This window comes from Cygnus atratus, chromosome Z, assembly GCF_013377495.2.
Source record: "Cygnus atratus isolate AKBS03 ecotype Queensland, Australia chromosome Z, CAtr_DNAZoo_HiC_assembly, whole genome shotgun sequence".
Classification (NCBI taxonomy): domain Eukaryota; kingdom Metazoa; phylum Chordata; class Aves; order Anseriformes; family Anatidae; genus Cygnus; species Cygnus atratus.
Window position 1 is genome coordinate 2,602,020 of NC_066396.1, and position 23,147 is coordinate 2,625,166.

At 46.2% G+C, this 23,147-nt stretch overlaps 1 protein-coding gene across 12 annotated transcripts in view; it reads left to right on the top strand.

Moving 5' to 3' along the window:
• DYM (dymeclin) overlaps positions 1-15,886 on the top strand; it is a 207,801-nt gene extending 191,915 nt beyond the window's left edge. For all 12 annotated transcript variants that reach the window (XM_035559898.2, XM_050716168.1, XM_050716166.1 and 9 more), the window contains one exon: positions 13,225-15,886. In XM_035559898.2, coding sequence (XP_035415791.1) covers positions 13,225-13,374 — 150 coding nt within the window. In that variant the 3' untranslated portion in view covers positions 13,375-15,886. The remainder of the gene's footprint in view (positions 1-13,224) is intronic.
• The last annotated feature ends 7,261 nt before the right edge of the window (positions 15,887-23,147 follow it).

The following is a 23,147-nucleotide window of genomic DNA, read 5'->3' on the forward strand; positions in this document are numbered from 1 at the left end:
AGCATTGGGGTGTGAGAATTTCGTAGCACCATCAGAGTATACGCTGTGCATGTGCTGCAGCTAGATAATGCTGCAGCAGCATCCGGAGGCTCCAGGAGGAAGATTTCCCTTCCTTTGCTGCAGCGTGTTGGGTATCACTAACCCCAGCAAGGACTGGTTTTTGCTGATAGGAAACCAGAGGCTTGTATCAGATAGCTTCCTGAAGACAGGTCTGCTGGCTGTGTGAACAACCAGAGCTCCACGCCAGAGCAGGAAATTTTGGACATAAGGAGTGGAGCGGGACAAGAGCACAGCCCTTACGCTCACATGTTGTCCTTAATGCGAGGACCCTGAGGTCCGAGTGGTGGCTCTAACTCTGAGCTCAGAATCAGGCAGCAAAACTGTATTTGAATTCCTCTTGCTTATCTTTCCCATCAAGTTTAGAGGGGCTCTGTCCTTCTGTACAAGACCAGCCAAGACTGGTTGTTGTCACCAGAGGTAACGATCTTGACCCACAGAGAGGAAGGGGGCAGATATGTTCAATAACAAAGGGTCATAATGGCATTTATGAATAAATGTTAGAATTCCCCAGCCTGAGGTGGAGAATCTCTAGAACTGTTTTCTTCATGTCCTAAAGATGATCTTGAGCTGACTGGGAGGTCTTAATACAGTTAAATTCAGTGGAGGCAGGCAGATGCTGAAATACTGCATCTAAAGCATAGTCAAACAGAAAACACAAACGATTCTCGTGCGTTATTGCCAAAGTGAATGAGCAGTTCGCTTAAGACCCATTTTCAGTCTGAGGTGATTGTTTGCATTAAAAATAATAGTTTCACTACGTGAAAGTGCTGCTTTCCAAACCCATAGCCACAGGATGACACCAGGCACGCAGGTCCCTTTTTGGATGTGGCCAGCTAAGAGACGTGCAGCTGCCCAGCTGCGAGACCCATGAAGCTGTCCTCCACCTCAGCAATTCTCATCCTCACTCATTGGTTATCTTTCCCTTTGCCCTCCTACACTCTGCTTGCCTCTGTCATTGATAAAGGCTTGTTTCCAGTAGCTAATTTGAATATGCTAGCATGACCTAAAAATCCATTTAAGAAATGACACCCCAGATATATGTTGAGGTCAGTTTAAGCCCCCCTGGCTTGGATCCATCCTCACAGGGCTTTCAGCTTTAGGGCAAATCAAAAAAAAAAAAAAAGCTGCGAAGTCCACATCTGCAAGATAAAGAACATTAAAACCCAACGTAAACGCTCACATTTGGCACAGGTTCCTCAGCTCAGAGTCACAGCAAGATAAGGCTGCAGTCTGGCACTACGTGTGAAGGTTGGAGAGGTCTTACTGTCATTTTATGTTTCGCTCCTCAAGACAAACAAATTTGATTTCCTGCGTGTAGTGGGCACCGCTGCTCATCTCACGGCACAATTGTCTGTTTGCTGAGGCTTGAAATACTAAAGAAGGGAGTACGTCCGTCGTGGTGTGCATTTTCCAGTTCACAGAGATTAGAGAGCCAAAGGTCTGCAGACTCAATAGGGGTGTTAGTCAGCATGTCCTGAACATCAGGCAGATAAGGGTCCACTTCCTAGGCTGCCCTGATCTGGGAGTTAACAGTTGGTGACAGTGAGTCTGCCTCTGTTCTTAAGTAATTGTTATCATTTTGTAATATTTACAGGTCTGGCTCTCCCAGATTAAAATGTACGAAATCAAAAGGAGGTCTTCCTTCAAGCGTCTTCCCCCGGCACACGCTGTGCTCGGAGCTGCTGGCGGGTGGGGAGAGGATGTTTGGGCTTGGCGTGCAGCACCGCCGACATGCGTGGTGGGAGGGACGGGAGGAGGATGTCGGCTCTGGCTTCGTCTTTGTGGCTGCTATTATGTAAAAGCAAAACCTCGTAAAAAGAGCTGCAAGGAGCCCTCTGCACAAGCGGATCTATTGTAAACGTCAACATCGACGAGGCGAATTGAAGCAGTGTGTTAAACAGAGCTGGTAGAGTGGGGCTGAGGGTCGCGTTTCCCTGTCTGGGGCACAGAGCCAAAGCCTGTGCGCTGTTTTAGACCCCTGTACAGTGATAACAGAGAGCAGCTTGGTCCCAGTTGTCCGAAGTAATGTTCTTTTTGGCTTGGTGGGTTGTTTTGGATGATGCTGCAGCATTGCACCAATTTCCAGTGAAAGCATGTCTGGGACCTCATCACTGGAAAAATATGCAAACTGAATCACTGTGCTCTTCTCCTGCCACCTTTTGTGTTCGGGGAATATGTTCTACGCAACTAAAGGAGAAAACAAACAAATGTGACATTGTGGTAACACTGACTTTTGGTTGGAAGAAACTGGTGGGCAAAAGCAGCGTTTTGACCTCTTGGTCTTCTGCCTTCGTGCTTGAACTGGATAATCCCAAGACTGCATTAGAGCAGCACAGAAGACTCGTGTAGGTAGTTTCCAAAAGGAAAATCCTTTAACTATGAAATTAGTGATGTTTTTGCTGTCAGCATGCTTCAGTCCCTTTCTTCCCATCTTGGAGCGTGGAGAACAGCAAGAGGAAAACCCGTGCTGGAGACCTCATAGGTGGTTGCTGACTGTTCACCAGGGTGGCTGGAGGAGTTTTCTGCTCTTTTCCCAGGGCTGGGGAAGAAAAACCATAACCCTGGGCATGACAATTCCTGTGGAACGGTGAGAAAATAATAACCTTTACATATCAGAAAGGTGAAAAAAGCTGGGTCAGAATTTATTCATTGCCCAGACAAGAGCACCTGAGACCAGTCCCTCCTGCAGCCATACAGAGTGCTTGCTCTGCTGTGTTACAGAAACACAAAAATGTGGGTCATGTTCTTGAAGATTAATCATTTCCTTCATTGCTAGAGTTGTACCAAACACCCTGAGCTTATTTTGTTTTGCTGATTGCGTGTCTATGGCACAGGCGGTGGCAGTTTCATTTGCACAACTGCTGGGTTTTTCTGTGGGAGTAGAGGAGGTCAGGCAGCAGTGAGAGGTTGAGCTGGGTTTTGTTGCTGCAGTGGAACATCTCTTGGTGGAGGAAGCGCAGGATGATGGGGCTCTGCGTTAGCCTAGGTGGAGCAAGCTTCAGTGATGTTATCTGGAGCAAAAAGCATTTCCACAATAAACAACATTCCTTGTATTTTAGGCTAGTCTCCTATCAAAATCAAAACAGCTGCTGTGACTGAGACAGTAGCAGTCGCTGCTAGAAATTTTAAAAGTATGATTAACTCCAGGATTTGTGTGCAGTAGATCTACCATGTCTTTCAGTATTTAGCTACACATAGTAGCGTATACTAATTATTCAGCATGATTACTGTCTCCAAACTTTCTGTTGTTCATATGCTTCATAGACCCTTTTAAAACTTTAACAGTGAAAAAAAGCTCACCTGAAAATTTTAATGAATTATACCAATTAGACTAAAAGCATGCAATTCACTTCCCAGAAAATAATTAGTAGATAGTTCTCTGACTTGACAAGCGGAATATTGGTTGGCATTTATAGTATTATTTTTGCTTTAGAAAATGTTCGGTCAAGGGAATATAGATCTCTCTTTTATGTAGAGATCGAAACAGACTTCGTAACCCAGATACACGATTTATTCTCTGCTGTCTTTACCCAGCAGGCTCCTCTTGTTAGCTAGAGTACCTCCAAGAGAAGACTTTGCCTTTTCCAGCCCCACTTCACCCCCCTCTGAGCTGTGTGTTCACCAGTGCTGCGGCAGACCCCGAGCACAGGCTGCACAAATAGGCTGCGTGTGCCGAAGGGAAGGCTTCTGCCTCCAGCTCTGGGGAAGCACTTGGACTTTGTGCCAGCTGTCGTGTGTTTTGCACACTCCTCTTAAAGTGTACTCTCCACACATTCTTTTCTCTACAAGTATGAAAAACAATCATCAAATATGCTTTCACAGCAAATGATCAGATTGTACGGCAGAAATTCTTTTGATCTTTGGCAAGTCCTCTACCACAGAAAGCCCTTTTTTGTTTTGTGTAAGCCCACTGCGTTAGGTTTCCCCACTGACTAGGTGAAGCTGGGGCTCTGAAGGCACCGTGAGCTTTCTGTAGTGGTCCAGATATCCTGCTTCCTCATAGTTCCTCTTACTGCACACAACATCTCTTCCCCACCTTCACTTGCTTGTTAAACTTTAATATTTTCCGTGTTTGGCGCTGTGGTCCAAACAGCGCGCATACAGACTTAGGACAACTTCTGTTTTTGTTCAATTCAAAACTTTCAGTCAAATTTCAGTCAATTTTTTATTCCTCCTGACATGCACAATATGCAAAAGTGAATGAGAGGTTCCCAACAGAGTTATCAAAGCCAATTTCTTTGTTTACAGTTTATGTTCAGCGTACTTGAAATGTGGCGGATTTTGAACTGTCTCATTCACAAAATTCTGGAAAGAAATTCAGCCTGGAATCTGTTCTGTTTGGGAAGATAATGGGTTGGGGGTGGGGGGGGCTGCTTTATAATGTCACAGGGTTTAACTCTGAGTATTCCTGCCTATCCAAGCCCTTCCTTGAGGGAACTGCTGAAGCATCATTGTCTTGATAGCGAGTTGTAGCAAAATAAAGGGTCCAAAATCTAACCTCGTAACCTTTAATCCGTCTTTTCTTAGCAACCGTGCAAACCTATATAAAGTTGGCAATGAATAAGTGATTTCTAGATGAATTAAGGCTTGAACAAAAATACTCGTTACGAACATACTGTTTTTTACCGCTCTGTAAAGCTTTGCACAGCATTCTAGAGAAGGATGGGTTGTGAGCTGAAACGCAGGAAGTCAGAGCTTAAACTCATTCACATCTTCCTTAACACTGTTAAAAATAGTGTCTGCTGTTATGAAGTGTGCATTCTCTGCAAATCCTGTGGAGGGAAACGATACATCCACTTCATACCAATACAAGTTTTCTCTCGTAGTAGATTGGTTCATCCCCACTTGTGCAGGAGGGAGACTGACGGTGTGCAATGTGCCCTTTGATGCAAGTGAGAAATGGGTCCAGGGATTATTCTGGTTTTCAGATTTTAATTCCCTAAATTCAAAAGCACACAAAGGATTTTACTTATTTATCTGAGTAGTCAGTGTGTGTACATAACAGGATCAGAAATGCTCCAGCAAGGTCAGGCACTAGAACCATTTCTGTGAGTTGTGCTAGTAGCTTTCTGCACTACATGCGTTTAAATCTTTTCTTGGTTATTGTTTTATTTCAATTTTGAAAACATTCCTCATTTTTACCTACCATCACTTTGAGGTGACTCATTTTTTGCTCAGATAAATTTGCCTGTCTTCTGTCCTCCAGAAGGCCTCTGTACTTTGAAAGTATTTTTATTGTTTCAGATCCAGTCCTGAAGTGGAGAAAAGTTGTATTTTTTTGGTTGATAGTACTTCACCTGTACATCATACCTACAAATTCAAGCTTTAAGTGTAACTGCATTTATCATTCTCTAGTCCTTTTTTTCTTGTCATTTGACAAAGCCAGCATCTATTGTGCTTTCTGCAGTGTTGCAAGCAGCCACGTAATGTTCTGTTGCAGTTCCCTGTCTCTCTCTCTGGTCTGGCAGCAAGTCACAGCTCGGGCGTGCCTGACTCGGAGCTTTTGAGCTGTCATCCTGGGAAAGGTCTGAAAAGATGTGTGTTCATCTAGTCAACATGGTACGCAGAACAATCCTGACATGGCAAACAAATTGTAATTCTAACAATAAACCCATCGGCTCTCGCAGATGTAATCCACTGACATTCCTCATGCTGGAAATGTGACAGCGTGGTTGTGATTATATACGTGTAACACGATGTGATTTAGAGGTTAACAGTGCTTACTCCAGCGCAGTTCCTGCTCTGGTCTTTCATCTCTTTGTAATCTTTTCTTCCCGTTCTGAAGCTTGTTCGGGTAGGCCAATATCCCTCAGACCGAGCATGAATCCCCATGATTTCTCAAAAGAACCACGTAAGAGATTTTCTCTGGATCAGCTGTTCAGGTGGTACGTTTCCAGACGGGTTTGCGGGTTTATTTTCTGTCCTGGCTAGAAGTAGCCCAGAGCCAGCTGCTTCGGGGTAGACAGAGGGCAGCCTGTAGTGGGTACCTGGCCTCATCCTTGAGCAGCTTAGCACCCCATGACAGAAGCATAAGGCTGTCTGTACAAGTTTGTGAGCGGGCATGATCTTCCCAAACCCTCTCGTTCTTTTACAGTGCCACTGGAGTCAACTGTATATAGTCTTTGTGTAAATGAGTGCTACTCTCACTTCGAGCCTTTTTCTACAGATAGCGTGGGGTGCCATTGCCATGTGCTGTCAAGTAATAATGTGGATTTGTACAGCACTTCTGGAATTTGTAGGGATGAAAGACTCTATATGAAGACAAAAATAATTTCCATTACATGATTTGGAGCTATTGGCATTTATCAGCAATATTTGCTAGCTATAACAAGAAGAAACAAGCGTGTATGTGTCCCTCTGACTCGCTGGAAGGACTTTAAAGCTGTCAGTGTTTTCCAGCCTACCCCAGAAAGAAGTGCAACCTTTTCTTTTTAGCAATGTGGTACTCCATAAAGCTTCACGCCCTGGCAGGGTTACTGCAAATATTTTACTTTTTTAAATCATTGTGTCTTTACCAATAACATCTAGGCACAACTGGTTTGTTGATTTTTTTCCACCTGGCTTCTCAGTACTCCATAAAAAAATTATAATTGCTGAACTTCCAACAGAGTCATGTGTACTTCTCTGGTAGTTCACATCTTACAGTGTAAATTCACTGTTCACATTTATGAACATGTATTTTCATGCTTCTGTAGTTGTGCAAACCTTTTCTCTGAGCACTCTGAAAACAGAAGTTGCATATCAATGATCTGAACTTCTAAAACAGTTGTGTCTCTGTAGTAAAGTTTCCCTGTCCTCCTGGCTGGGGAAGGTTGTATTCCATCTGATGAGTATGGTTTATCTGGCTCAGTGATTTTACTCTCTGTGAAAAATCTCATTTTCTGTTACAGCTCACATAATACTTTTAACTGAGAATATTTTGGTAATACATAGATATTTTTTGGGCCTCTTTTGTCACCTTGTTTTCTATTTCTTCTTCAAAACCTCCTGACACACTTCGAGCCACTGCTTTCTTCTCTGTCTTTAAATTCACACCTATTCCTTACACAGATCTTTGAACAAAATGTGCAGTTCTTGCTTAGTCTAGCAGATTTCCTGTTTGCTTCCTTTGTCTCCCCACTGTAATCTTCTACTGGTCTGTCTGTGCCTCAAGCCTGAGATAGATACAGAGATGATATCAGGCAGGTGTGGTGTAGCCCGTACAGATTTTTCACCGAAGTCATGTAGATTTTCGTCTTAAGTGAAAAAGAAGCAGTATTAATGCAAAGAAAAACAGGGGAAAAAAAAGAAACAGCTTATTGTCCCTGGAAAAATTAAATAATTGCAAAAAAATAATTCTGTAAGTATCTTTGAACAAATACTGAAAAATGTTATTCAATAAATGGTGCTGTCAAAGCACTTAAATACTTACATAAAAAAGAAATACGCAAATATTTACATACGTATGTTTATATTTGTACCAGGAGCAGGGGGTCAGGCATGACTGTTGTATTGTTTTTTGTTGGCCATTAATTTAACACAGATTGGGATTCTGGGGACAAGATTTCAAAGTGGTGTGTTGTGCATTTTGCAGACAAATACAACTGATCCTCCTCTGCCCAAACTCCATACAGGTTGGTACTTTTGGTGCAAGGCAGGTTGTAAAACAAAACCTTGCTTGGCATCTCTAATGAAAACCTGGTGTGGTGCTGAATCCGGGGGGCTTTTTTGATTAGTTTTTTTTAGCCAGTTTGTGTACATTGCTAATAAGGTCCAATCCTGCAGATGCTCCCCAGGCAATGCTACTATATTTAGCTGAAGCAATGTGAAACATAATTTGCCAGCATGTCATTAGGTTACCAAACAAGACTCATGGTAAGATTTTCAAATGCACACAAATCCCATTTTCAGCAAGACTTTGAAGTTTCAGATTTGTTGAAAGTTAATGTCTGTTTGACTCTCAAATGTGTAAGACTCCTTTGGAAATGGTATTTTTCTCCTAAACCATTCACGTGCTTTTGAAAAAACTGACTCATATTCAATTGCCGTTCTAGAAACAAGTGTTTCTAACCAAGCACTTGAGGAAAAGAGGATTCTCCAGTTTTATGTTAATCCAACTCTTTGATTTCTTTCTTTCCACAGTAGCTGCCCCTTTTCTTTGATAGCTCTGCTTTTCATTCAGTGAAATACCTAGATCACTGAACAAGCAAAGACATAGATTCACTGTCTCTCCTAAAGCAGCTCCATCTGCCATTGCTTATGTTATCTGACTGGAGATCACCCACTGATGTGACACTGCAGCCCAACAGCAGCTCGGATGGTTAATTTGTGAAGGGAAGGGGATTTTTTTTATTTTTTTCTAATGTATGGCTCAAGTCTTCCAGCTCGAATGCAACTGAGTTGCCTGGAGCCATGCCAGGTGCTGTTGGCTGGCCGTGATGCTATCTTCCTAATCGTTAACTGCAAAAAAGATGTTGTTGAACTTTTGTGGTGGCGGAGTTATTGCAGTTCAGTTCTGCATCTGTCATCGGACTTCCTGTGGTTTTTCATCGAATCATATGATTGACAGCGCAGACAGTCTGCAAAGTTCTTGGTCTGTCTAGTTTATACCCCTGTCCCAACCACTAAATCTGACTTCTGCTTTGTCTGGCAGAAGAAAACAAGATAGGGTGCTGTGGTAAGTTGATTCCCCAGAGCTGATAAGTGTTGTCTGTATCTAAGTTGTGCAGCTCAAATCCTAGTGTTACCTCCAGCTCTGAAGTTTAAAGTAATGTCTCAGGTTGGTTTGTTTTAAGCTGGCCGAGGCTCTCTGCTCTGGTAATGACTGAACAGAAATGCAGGTAATGGCTCCACTGGACCCATTTATGTCAGGGCAATGAGTTCAAAAACTTAAACAGCAAAGCACAGGGGTGGTGAAGAACGTGTGCATCTTTCAGCACCATGATTCATATCCAGCTGAATGAACAGGGCTGTGAAGGAAAAACAGGAAGGCAATTTATCGCATGCCAAGACTTTTCCCCTATTATTAGGACTACCATTTAAGATGCCCTAGAGTGGTCCCTCTTTTCAGAAAGTGCCACAAATCAGGTTCATTTAGGTGTCACCGGTTAGGGAGCAAATGCCTTTCCTGAATGAAGTTGGACAGGATAACAGCAAAGCAGAAGAAAATGGTTTTCTGCGTTGCAGCTTTGACTTGCCACTTGGGGAATTTTGTTAGCAGTCATGCTCGATGATAAAAGCCTCACCAGTGCTGTCTGCAGTGTTTTCAGGAGTGCTCTGAGACTCCTGTGACCTTGTTGTTTTACAGCTCTCCTAAAACATTCATTTGGTGTCATCTCCTGTATGTCTGCAGCACATGGCAAAGGCTCAGTCATTCCGAGGCAGTATGTGCAGGAGATATAAATGGCACAGAGCTGTAGTTAAACATTCCTTGAACTACCATCTGTCAAAAACCTTAAAGCTTTATGGTGTTGGTCAAACTTTTTATGTGGTATTTAGCCCTTGCTGTTATAAGTTGTTTTAAAGTCAGTCTGCTAAGTCAGAAACATTTTGAGGTAACTTAAATGTGATGATTTTGAATATTAACAATTTTTGTTTTCAGTTGAACACCCTAGCAATTCTAAATGAAATTTTGGTATTGGTAGTTTTTTTTAATCTTAAAAAATGAATGACTGCCAAACCTTGCAAGACTGATGCTGATACAGAAGTTCTCCCTGTGCTGGACCTCTGGGATTTCTCATTCTTAATGAATGTGGAAACATGGCCACCATGCAGCCAGGGATCATTGCAGTCATGTAAAGAAGTTGGGTTTGAGTTACCAACCTGGAAGGCAAATTCTCCATGTCTTGTTTGCAATGCATTGAGCTGTCCTGGGTCCACTGTTCAGGTAGACTGTCAAAAAAAATGATCATTTCTGCCATTACTTACCTTCTTTTTATAGAGATCTTGAAATTGTGTGTATGAAATGGCAATGCATATAGTTACTGACAGAAAATATTATCTCTCTCCTTAAAAATCTCATTATCCTTGTCTGCATTCCCAAGATAAAACTGCAGACTGTTCAAGGCATATGGTGAGTGTGAGAGAGTCCAGGCTGATCACAGTGAGTTACAGTCTTTAATCTGAAATTGATTATTAAATTGCTACGGTACGATCACAGTAGATGGCAACATTGATCAGTCTGAAGAGACTTAATAATAAAATCAATGGACGACTGTTCTTGCCTGAAAATGTGAATGCTATCTGGTTTATTTTATGCTGTCCTTCCAGCAGAGAGCTGATGGTATAATAAGAGCGGAGCATCTCAGATGCAGCTATTGGAATTTTTAATACAGCAATGTAACTTTGTGCTTTAAAGCTAAAGACATTAGTTAAGCTGCATGAGAGTCCAGAATGGTCCCAGGCTGGTATCCTGAGTACCTGCAAAAACAGTAGCTATAGTCTGTGGCCTTGAAGGTGAGAAAAGCTATCTGTGTTTAATTCAAGTCAAATTAGCATCTTTAATCACTTTTTTTTCCCATCCCTCCCAGAAGGACTACTGCACACTGCAGTACTGGCGTGCAGCCACCTTTGGGGTGAAGAATGACAGCTGTGTAAGGGCTTTTCTCTGCTAGGAAATGTTACAGTGGTTTAATCATGAGGTTTAACCATTCATTCTGCTGATGCAATGCTGAACTGAACATGTTCCTGTCTACACTGACCACAAGTCAGGAAGCATTTAGGAGGGAAGTGGGGAAGATTACATGGAGGATAAGCAGAGTAGAATGTCAGTTTTTTTGTTGTTTGTTTTTTTTTTAATCTACATGAGGTTTGGTTGGAGTGAGGCTTAACCTGCCAAAAGAGTCGTGGCATCCTGAGAGGAGAGATGTCACGGGGAAGTCAGGCTTGAGGACTGGGAATGGGACAGAGGGTCTCACAAGGCTGATGAGGAAAAGAAGAAAATGTGGGCAACTGCAACACAGAAAGATATGCTGAAGAGAGGCCATGAAGGTATAGGAATGGGGCTGGGGAAGGGAGTAGACTAGGAGACAGGAAATTAAGGATTGGGTGTGAGTATGAATGAAGGAACACCTAAAAGTGAGGGAACAAAATGATGTGGAAGGATAAACAGGCTGGTCAAAGCAAACTTGGCAAGAGAGGTTGTAGGGGCACAAAAGGGCTGTGGGAGTGCTGCTTTACCGCAAGCCTCATGTCTGACACAGGATATGAAACTTGCTGATGTACCTTTGAGGTTCTGGGCTTTGAACTTTTAGAGGCAAAAGTTTCTTTAACAACCTTGTCCTCTAACAGCCTCAGGTCCTTAAAAAGAAATATTAGTGATGGAAACCATACCACCCTTCTACCCCCCTGCCTGTTACAAGGATGAGCTGCCCCCCGTTCTGAAGGCAGCCAATACAACAAAAACAGCCACACCAGTGCCCAGAATGGGCCCCGTGTAGCTGGGTGCCAGTGTTAGCCAGACCACAGCAGCTCCAGAACATGGGAGCACGCTGCAAGCTGACACCGATGTCCTCATCAATATGGTAGATGACACATTGTCACCCAAGTCTGTGGTTGAGTGAAGCTGAAAAAGCTGCCCATGGAGACGCCTTCCTCATAAAGCACGATGCAGGTGGCAGCTTTGTGGCTGGGCATAATTGTATGCTTGGTATTTGCACCAAACTGCTCTAACAACAGCAGTGACGCGAGGAAAGAGTGGAATAGTTTCCATGTTTTGTGACTCCCAAGAACACAAAGAGCCTGGGTGTGTAAAGGTTAGATAAATAACCCTGACAGCCAAGTGGCCAAGAAGTGCTCCTTCAAAGGAGACCATTGCAGCCAGAAGAGTCCTGTGCCCTAGCAGGAGGAAACAGTACACTCGAGAAAGATGATAGGGCATCCCTTCATTATTAATGGGCAAAGAGGCTTCTTAGCCATTGCTGTGCTTGTTCTGATCATGTCACACCATGGAGTTTATTCTTAGTCTTAGCCACAGCCTTATAAATAATAAAATGGATCATGTTTTATCTTACCCCAGTGATCATTGTAATGCGGCTTTTATCTGAGACCGTGCCAAGCTCTTGACACAGGCAACATTTAGAAATAGATAAAATGATTGTATAGCACAACACAAAAATAGGCTCCACTTTTCCCCAAAGCATGCACATACCAAGGGTGAACACAGTGGCTTTGCCACTGAACCACCTGTGTGTTACGTGTGCCTTTGGGAGGGAAGAAATGGGAGAAAATGGGAAGCTGAGGGTGCAGCATCTCTCTCCAGTTGGGGCAGGCTGGGCTGGCACGTTCAATGTGTGTTAATTCTGGAAATCCTTTGCTTAAAGCTGGTACTGAAAAACAGGGCTTTTGTGGAAACGACACTGTCTAGACTGTGTTGTCCAGGAGAGGGAGGTACCTGCCTGGATGGGCAATAAATAATGCCTGTGTGCACAGGTACTGTGGTGACGGCCTTCAGGGCAGAGTTGGAAGAGATGCGTGCGTGGCACAGTGCACTTGAAGAGCTTACAGGATTTTGTCCCCTAATTACGCAGTAATGCCATTAGAGTCACTCTGTGCGCTCCTCAGCCACAGGGGAGCCAAGACACAGAGGCGAGGGCTTGCTAAAGCTAAGAGGAACTTGTAGCAAAACTGGAAAGGGCACCCAGGATGCCAGAACCCATGCGTGGAGCCTGACCGTGCTTCCCACTGTGCTCCCTGTCAGGAGGTGTTTCTGTCCTCAAACCTCGGCATACAGAAAGTCTGGGAGAATTAGAGGGAAGAAGTCACCGTGCCCTAACGCTGTTACTCACAGCACACTGCAGACTGTTTGTTCTCAGGGTCTCTCCAAAGGATTCTCCTGCTAAGGGGCTGCTTACAATTAATAGCAAAACGCGTTTCAGGGAATACTGGACTAAGCAGGGCTGTACACATGCAAGAGGATTCACAAATTTAGTCTTTGTTAACAGGGAAATTGAGTGTGACCAGCAGTAAAAGGGCTGAGTACAATATGCCAGTGTAGCATGCAGTTCAAAAAAGAAACTATAAATGATCTCTTTATCCCTCATGGTAAATATTTTCCTTTGGGTCTAATGGTTCAGTTCCCTCCATTATTTTTTTCACCAGGCCTCTTTCTTCAGCATGTATGTGGGCTGCATGTTTGCAAACAGACACGCGAGCCTCCCCTCAGCGGCCTTTTGTTTCTTGTTGCAGAAGTTCCCAGAGCTCAAGTTCAAGTACGTAGAGGAGGAGCAGCCTGAAGAGTTCTTCATCCCCTACGTTTGGTCTCTGGTGTACAACTCCGCCGTGGCCCTGTACTGGAACCCTCGCAACATCCAGCTCTTCACAATGGACTCTGGCTGAAGCAGGAGACGCGCCCGCCGAGCCAGCTCGACTCCGTCGTCTTACAGAAAACGAAACTCTGCACTGCGTGTGAATACGTGACCCCTTCCAGTGTGCACCCTCCGACCCCAGAGCTTACAGAGAATGAAGCTTGCTGCTCGTGTACAGTCCAGCATCGATGTTTCAGAAGCAGATTGCCACAGACAGCCTGGCAACAGGCTGCGGTGTGAGGAACTGATGCTTTGTATGCAACCTTGTATTTATAGTCCTATAACCTGGAGCTTGTTTGAAAATGAGGCCTTACACATGGGGTATGATGTTACTACCAACCACACAACTGATTGTTCTTTTAACGGGGTAAATGAGGAAAGAGATTGTGGACTTTGATTTGGAAGCAGCGTTTGTATATTCATTTCTTTAAAGCGAGGCAGCTTCTTTGGGTCAAGCTTTCTATGGTCTGTTGGATTCTGCCGTGGGTTGCTCATTACCTAATACCGTGCTTTCATTCACAGCCCTTTATTTCGGTGACACTCTCAAGGCTGCAGTCCTTCAGTTGCTGTCTACACTGTCATCCAAGTGAACTAGCAAGCAGCACATTAATCAAATTAGCTCCCAGGCAGACTCAAAACACTTGATTTAGATGTCAAAATGTTTGTGGGAGGATTTTCAATAGCTAGTCTTTTTTTTGTTTGTTTGACTGGCAAATATTCTGTAGAGGGCTAGAAGCACCAGCTTTCAGAGTAAAGTCCCTTACAGACTTGTTCTACTGTGCTTCTGTGCAAAAGTTGACCCTGGAAACTGAACGTGTGAAAAAAATCTCCAAAGAAAATAATTATAAGATTGTAAAATAGACCAGTGTCCTGTAAAAACGTGTAATGGTGACAGAGTGTTGTGGGGATCCTTGGCAATTTCTGTGTTGAAAATGCCGTGTTTGCTATTAAAGGTTTTATGGCAGAAGTATAAATTTATCTGAATGTAGAATGCTTCTTTTCTGTTTGTTTTTTTGTGTGTGTGGTGTTGTTTTTTAAAGTGTCCTTTCCTGATATACCTGCTTCTGCAGTTGGAAGAACAAAAGAAATGGGTTGACCTGATTTTTAAAGAACATCTCATTTTTCAGAATGAGGATCACTTCTTCTGTGGGGAAGTTCCTGACAGTGCTCATTGCACATGCATGCAAACACTCTTCTAATCCCACACGCTGCTGTGTGGAGGACTGTCACCAGTGCATCGCATGCCAAAACAGAAATATCAAGGATTTAGTACCTAAACATACATGGCAACCCCCGTACTCACTGCCTGCTCCAGCATGTTCTGTTTACTGACCTGAAGAATTGGGTGCATTTGCTTTCAGGCAGTTCTTTAAGTGGCTCTAAATAGAATTCCTTGCACCTTTTTTTTTCTTTTTTTTTTTCCTTTTTTTTTTTTTCCTGAAGGTTATCCTAGAATTGTACTTTCCTTTTATCTGTTGACTTAGAGGTGGAAGTCCATTTGAGTACTACACAAAAAAAAAAAAAAGCTTTCTATATTTATTTAAATATTATCTATTGAGAGACAGATAGAGCTCAGGAGCATTTGAGACTTCAAAAAGGCAGGAGCTTTTGAGATGAAGCCACAGTCAGACTGGAGACGCAGTTTTTTCTTAGGAAAATATGAGAAATGAATGATACATAACTGTGCTGCACTTACGTTTATGCTGTGTTTTTGGATATTTGTTTTTCTTTGAGCAAACTTTACAGGGGAATGACTCTACTTGGTTATTGTAGTGATTTGTAATTTTGTCCTTTTATTAAGGCTAAGAGTGTTTGTGAGACAGCAGAGCTGTATAGCCTTTGAAAAAAATCAGCCTGAAGATGCACTTTTAAACTGGATTCAGAAGTTATTGGGGTAGCTCAGTTTTCATCCAACTTCACCACCCGTGAGCGCTTGAGCCTGCCCCGAGGTGAACACCCTCCACCCTGCTGCCTTCTGCAGAAGTGGAGCTTCATGAACGAGGGCTCACAGAGAGCAGATGCTTGTCTGCCAGGTGTCTAGCTGGAGAGAACCTGATTTTCTTTGAAAGGACTTTTTATAAAGAAAAGGGTGCATAAAGCGGCACTCTGCTAGAATAGGTCAAACCAGCTGCTCAATCAATGTAGGAGTCGCACAGTAAATTATTTCTTGCTGTCCTCTTGTTCTGATGACATTGAACTGAAGTGCAGAAGGAGCAGGTTTGTTCCGATTGCATAATTTCCTTGTGCATTTAATTAATATGCAATGCTCCCAGGGCCCAGCTGGTTTGGAACAGCTGGAGTTACAATCCAAAGTCAAAGCAGCAGAGCCAGACCAAGATTTATGCCCAAATCCATGCTAGTCTGATTGGCTCTTCCAAAACTATAGCATTATATGGGTCTGGCAGTGTCCTGAAGTCTGCAGTCTGGCATGTTCACAAATACTCTGTTTTCCTTCAGATCTGTAAAGTATCACCTTAGGGATCCTTTTCATTACTTTGTGTGAAAGATTTATTATGCGTAATAAAAAAAAAATAAAACAGTAAGCGCAGGCTCTAGTTGTGTTTGTTTTACCTAGAAGCTGCTGCACAGTGACGTTCGGCCCTCAAGCCTGCGTGCTGCACAGAGCTGGCGTGTGTGAGGCCTTGTGGCACACTCAGCCACGTGCAAGGAAGGGAGTGCCACTGTGTTTGTCGCCTCAAGTGGGCGACTGTTCAGATCCGTGCTCGGTGAAAGGAGGACGTGTCGTGACGACAGGGACAGCTTGGGGCGGGCACGGGGACGCTGGGGGAGCAGGGCTGTCCCCTTCCCACACGGCGTGGGGCTGCACCCGCAGTCGCTCTTTCCTGTTCTGGTCAGGCCGCTGAGGCAGGTGGTGTCTCCCTGTTTCGGTTTTGGGGGGTTATACCCGGATCTGAGCCTTGATCTGCCATATTCTCGCTCCAAGTGCTGAGCACCGGTGGTACCGCCCGCTGAGGCTCCTTGCCTAGTGTCAGCTGCTTCTGGCGTGGGGAGGAGAAGGGAGGTCTTGCTCAGGATTCCTCCCACGAGTCTCCTTTGGGTTGGAAGCTCTCAGGAGAGCAGGCAGGAAGCCAACTTACCGTGTGTGTTGGTGTAGGGGAGGCTGGGCATGTGAGGAAGGACTTCAGGTAAGCGAGAGAAACTCCAGTCTCCCTGTCAAAATGGGGTGGCGGTGTACAAGCTACAACTCCTCCTCCCTGCTGCCCTACAAATGTGACAGGAGTCATCAGCTTTGGCAGAAGCAGTCCAAAAGGCCTCCAGATTTGATGGCAAGAAAAAATAAGACCGCACTGGCCTAAAACTGGAGAGTATTAGGCAAGTTACAGGAAAGAAACAAACTGCGTCGAGCATGCCTTCTAGATTGTTGATCTACCAGCTAAACAGGAAAGGAAGACACAAACATCCCCCTCACTGCTTTGGAAACTAGAAAGCCTTTCCTACAACCTTCCTTACTGAGCAGTTGAGTTTTATTAAATGTTGTGCTATCTGAAGGTCAAATGCCATCCTGTAGGTAGTCAACCCCATGCTCTCCCCTCATCGTTTGGGCTCAGGCTGTGAAAACCCCGGCTTCTGTGCTTGAAGGCCAGGAGCTGTCTGTATGATGGCACTTCTGTCACTGCCTGACCACTGCAAATCCTGTCCAGTCTTCCCCGTTAGCAAGGCCTTGGCCACCTTATCTGGCTAGCTGTGAAAGGTTGTACCACCGGTGCCTGTAATAAGTAAAAATCAGGGTCCCAGCTGCTTTTGTGTTTGGTTTCTTGTTGATGATTTGTTCTCTGGAGGGCTAATTGCTGGAGTAGGCTCTGCTAACATTTGTTTCCATCGCAGTGTTTAAGTAACAGCTGTGCGACTGATAGCGACACATAACTGCCTCAGCCGAGTTATCAGATTCAGAGAAAGGAAATGTTTACTCAGTCTGTTCCTTTTCATAGCTGCGGGCTCCCCGCCTCCTCCCCAAGCCCAGATCAGGGCGCTAAGATCTGGATCAGGGCATTAATCTTGCTAGAACCATTCAGTTTGGGGGAGCTTTCACCTTTCCTGAAAGTTGCATCAGGGTTGTTACCTTTGAGGTTTCTCCAACTTTGTGTTAATTTCTGTATCAAACATACCCACACCTGAAAGGCTCCAGGAAGGATCTCTTCCCTTTAAGGGAACTGAGGCTAATTTCTGCAGGGAAGTATGTCCCACATTTCACAGGGTTTGTTGTCTGGGTTATTCTGGATGGGGCCAGCAATTATTTTGGGCTAGGCTGTATTTTTAACACCAAGCTTTGTTCATTTATGGTGCTTTGCACAGATGATTCACGACAACTTCACCAGCAGCGCTCAGGGGCAGAAGCACGTGGGTGGCAGCGGGACTCAGGGCAAGGAGCACAGAGGTGATCCCCTCCCAGGGAAGGATCCGGCCAGCAGGACATCCCCACGCTGCCCTGGCATCACCATGACACAGCCCAAGCGCCCCGGGGCGCTGCTGCCTGTTTGTGAGACTTGGGCTACCGGAGTTGGTCGATGCACTGATAACAGGTCCATTATCGGAAAGTAATGACTGTTCGAAGACAAAAGGGCAACCCTCACAATCTCGTTGGCTGCGGGACCTGCAGAGCCGTACTTCCTGATGTGACTCTGGGTGTAATGATTCCGTAGGAGCAGGGCAGGGAGGTGCTGCGGGCTGCGGAGGCAATGCTGGAGGTTAACCAGAGGTAATCATGGGCATGGCTGCATGACTGCATTAGCTGAGGTGTGAAAGGCATCAGCATGTGAGCTACCTCCTTCCTTAGCACGTCACTGGAAATGTTGGCATCCCTTTGTGTGCTCCCTGTGGCTGGGGAGACCTGGGACCTCTCTGGAATAACGGTGTTACAAGTACTTTGCTCCTAGAGAGCAGCTACCCCGAACTGCAAGGCTCCAGCTGAGATTACAGCACAAAAAGCTTGTAAGCATTTAATCATAGATGCTATGTTATTGCTGGATGGACGCTTTTCATGTGTTAGGCCTGTACTTCCTTCTTGCAAATGAATTACTTCAAGTAGCCATGTTTAATACTGAAGGCGCTGCTACCACCCACGGATTGTGCCGGCACTTACATGTACTCAGATAAATGAAAATGTCACTATCAGTGAATCCCTCCAAATCACAACTCAAATACACCACTGAGCTGCCAAACTGGGACAATTTGAATGAGAGATTTAAAAAAAGAGAGAGATTTTTTTAACGCTGCTGAAGCACAGAGCATAATCCTTCATCATCACTTTAAAAACTGTCTTAAAATTAATCCAAAATGAACATGTCTTGGCAGACGTGATGAAATGTTCAGCTGTACGTAAAGTTTTTGCCAGCTGTCTTGGCAAACGGAATGGCAGACTTTGGTCTTCCTTATAGGTGCTTTGTGCTGCTGGAAACGCTAAATTGGGTGGCACTGGGAGAAAACTGGAGGTCTTCGAGGGTCTGGAGAGCAACCCCGGCGCTGGTGATGTCCCCGCGGCTCCACCCCGGCCCCTCCTCCTATTTACACAGCGCCACACATGCCAAGGCAAATGCTTTTCAGAGAGCAAAACGGCTTATTAAAACCCGGAGATTTAAACCAGAAACAGCTGCCCTTGCCCTGCTGCTGCTATTTCGGTCCCCGAAGCCGTACTCAGGGCCTGTCCCCTCTCCTGGCGCAGCTCCTGCGTCCCAGCAGGGCAGGGGGCTGTGGTGGACCCCACGGATCCTGCCCAGCCCCAAGCTCGGCCGGGGGACCTGGGGCTTCAGGTGAAATATCTGCTCGGTGCTGTGCCGTAGATGTGTCCATTGTGCTGGGCACAGAGAGAGGAGCAGCAGAAACATTTTTGCCCTGAAACTGAGCTCCCTGTGATGGCTCCAGAAGAAAATCCCAACCTCCCCCTCAAACAAAGAGAAGATTTGGTATCTGCAATCTTGCAAGTTTTTCCCAACTGAAACGCAAAGTGAAAATTAAACTTCAATTCTTCTCTTTCTCCTAAATCAAACCTTGCAGGCGCCAATTGCTCTTTAGAAGGTCAACCTTTTAGCCCACAAAATATGTAATCAATGCATTATTGACCCAAACAATAGCATAGACTCCAGCCTGCCTTCATCTCCTCTCTGCTTCTTCCCTTTCTTGACGGAGCGCGTTTGGGCTGGGAAAGCAGCAGCTCTGGACAAACCTGGCAGGGAGAGACCTTGTAAAACCCCATGTCCGCAGCAGCCCTGGAGGAGCACAAGCGCCAGACGATGCAGGACCACCTCTTGTCTCTCCTCAACTGTCTGTCTGCCTAGCTTTGGCCTCCTGGAGGACACGTTAGTTTCTGAGGCCACCTTCATGTCTTACTGAGCCTTTATTCCAGGACCAAAGGAATCAAGTTTAACAAATGGTGGGAGGTGAGAGGCTGGAGCAAGGGTGGGGTGGTGACAGGACGGGGAGAGCCGAGGAAGAGGACATGGGATAAACTGGTGTCTTCCCCAGTACTCCTGGGCATGGATGTTCTTCAACCACCTGGGAAGCCCTCCAGGAGAAACTGGATGACCACAGAAAATACTCTAAATACTCACTTTTTGAAAAGAACAGCTCTTTCCAAGGCCGTGTTAGGTATCACAAAATCACAGATACCAGAAAAAGCAGATAGAGACACCCCATCCTGAACTGCACCGGCCCCAGACTCATGCCCAGGGCTGCTTTCACTGGTTTTTACAGTTGCTAAGAGCCACTAATGAACCAAAGGAAATGGAACTGAGCCCCTCAATACTGGTTAAAGACAGAGGCTTGAGAGACCTGAGCCATCTCCAAGCCTCGTTACAGAGCAATCACAGCTGCGACTGCAGGGTACCGACCTCCTGCTGGTGTGCCCATGGTGGGTGTGTACTGGAGACAGATGGGAAAGGTGCCTCTCCACTATTGGGGTAAGAAACAGCCATTTTCATGAAATATTTCACCACTTGCTGTCACAGACTCTGTGCAGACAAATGGAAGTCCAGTTAGTACATAGGAGAGCAGTGCTGGAGAATAAATCAGAAACCACGGTCCTGACCCAAGAACTTATAATAAGTGAGGAAATAAATTGATCTGGAAGGGACTGAGACTAGACAGGCAACTTGGATATGTATATATATATATGTAAATATATGTGTTTGTATATAGTACATACATATACATTTTGGTCAAAATGCTATACTGTTATTATTAATTATTCTATTCTATACAGTGCCTCCCTTTTGTGGTGAGACCCTGTCTGTCAACGGGCTATGAGTGGAGGCACACTGCTGGTTGGGTTGGGTTGGGGTGGGGTGGGTTGGGGTGGGTTGGTGACCCTCTCTTACAGGGTCCTTCTCTATAAAGAGGCAATGGGTGAGCACAGACCGTCAGTAGCAGCACGAGCAGGAGGTTTGGGGCAGGACCTCTGGGGGACACCCGGGGCAGAAGGGGGCTGGATTTGTCCCTCGTGGCCGAGCTGGCTGTGGCGCATGGCTCTGGGAGGGCAGCAGGAGGGTGCCGGGGAGCGGGCGCCGCAGGCGGCACGGCAGCGTGCCCCGTGTAATGAGGCTGCCGATGACGGATTTACCTCATCCATTACCTTGTGCGGCGCGTATGTTTATGTTGTGGCTACGAGCATTAAACGAGGGCAGATTAGTTGTGTTTGTGCAGCTGCCAAGCTCACTGTTGTGACATTTCCATCTGCCTCGCTGTTGTATAACCCTCTGCTCCCGCTGAAATTAAGAGCAAGGGAGAAACCCCCTCCTTGCCGGCTCCTCGTGCTCCAGGTCTGGCGGCACAGCTCATCCCCCGCCCGCAGCATCAGGCGCAACACCCTCCCTCCAACCCAGGCCTGACATCCCACGTCCTATCCCATGGCCTTGGGTGCTCTGCAGCCAGCAGAGAGCAAACAGCTTGTGCCGATGCTGCGGTATTTCAGCCAAATGATTTCAGCTAAATGGCCATCTCTGATAAGCTTTGTGGGCTGACGGTTGTCTTCAGGTCAAAACAATTCAGGAACTGGTCCTGGGAAGCCCTCCCTTTCACCTCCTCTGTGTACTCATCATCAGCCATCACCAAAAGAAGCTGTTTGTGCCGTGGTAGGCTCCTACCCTACTTCCTCCCCAACAAGAAAGGTTGAGTACGATGGAGACCTTCTCTGAAATGTCCCAGATCATTGCCCACAGAGACCTGCTGGCAGTGACTGGTGGACCCACGGCTTCTTGTTTGGCCTGGGGCTTGGGTCTGGGGCCATGAAGTTGGGGCTTTTGGCCAGGCAGTCCTGTCCCTTCTTCCAGGGAGTGCCCCCGTCCCTCACTATGGACCATAAGGAAGTTTCCCAGAGAACCCGCCTGATTTAACAGGCTCAGAGGACGATTTGTCACCCTGCACTCCCAGTGCAAGGCTAGACGGAGTGCAGAGGCGCCAGGCTCTTCCTTGGTGCCTCCGCAGCTCTGCCCTCGCAAGTTTTAGGAGTTCCTTCACCTATGAGCACTCTCCTACCTCGCCAGTAACCTTTAGGACAGCACGTTGGTGGGGGTGAGTATGGGAGATGATGAAAGACGGGGAGGTGAAGAAACTTGTGCTGAACACATTGTTGGCTCTCGGCCTGGGACGCCGGGCCCGCTCAAGGTCTTGCCAAGATTGTTTTTGCTGGGAGGATGCACCTATGATGACAGCCAGGTATTTCTTTGATGCAATTCCGTGTATTAGTTGGGAAAGTACGTAAAGTCCTGTTGCCCTGAACACCGTAGGACCCAATAGGCTGCAGCAGCCTTGATCCCAAGCCCGAGCCTGCCCCGACCCACTCCTGCGTGCCCAGCACCCCTGGGTGCCGTCCCGCTCCCTCTCCTTACGTCGCATTTCCCGAGCTCTGGCACATTTTACTGCCCTGGCATTTTGCTGGCTTTCTCTTTGCTTTCTCATCCCTCAGACGTAAAGCAAAACGCACACACACCTTTCGTGCAAGCAGCTGCAGCCCAACCAGAGCCCCGGCAGCAGGAGCAGCCTCCTGTCCTTACAGAAAGCCACAGGGAAATAGCTCATTCCTTAGCCCAGTTTTGCCATGGCGGCTTGTGCCCTATGTGAGAGCTGTTCTTGTTTTGGCTTCCATCAAACAGGAATGGGAAACTCTTTTAGCCCCAAGGGGACATAGAGAATCGGCCAACGTGATGCTCGGCTTCAGTGAAAAGTGCCCTCATGCCAAGGTGAGCGTTGGTGGCTGCCCAGCCACAGCCTCCTGGGGCAGGAGGATGCTCTGCAGGGCTTTGGTCTCCATCCTGCCCATGGCAGGGGGGGGGTGCAGACCCTCCACTGCCACCTCTGTCCCCTGGGGAGCTGCCCCAGGGGTGTCCAGCCTCTGTACATGGGGACCACAGGCTCGGGCATGGAGAGAAAGAAGTCAGAGAGGGGTTACCTTGGAGTCAGCCGAGCTCACAGCACTTGTGATGACAGAAAAATCCCGTCTCGGAGTGGGCAGGAAAACCCCAGGAGATGCTTGCAGACACCAGTCAGTCCACAGGCTGCTGGGTGCTGGGAGGAGTGGGAGCCCACATAGGCAGTGGCCGGGGCATGTCTCTGTGCGGATGGATGGAGGGATATGGGGACAACAATGCTGTGTTGGAGAAAAGGGGATTTTTCATGGGGGAGAGAAGGGAAGATGTTGATTTGGGGCTCTGTATCTACGAAACATGTTGCAGTGTGGGACACCCCTGGAGGAAACCAAGGCCCCCAGGAGCCGGCCGGGGCAAGAAGGTGAGCCACCACTAACCCCCACTATTTCCCCACCTCAGACCCGGATTTGGCGTTTCTCTGGTTTCA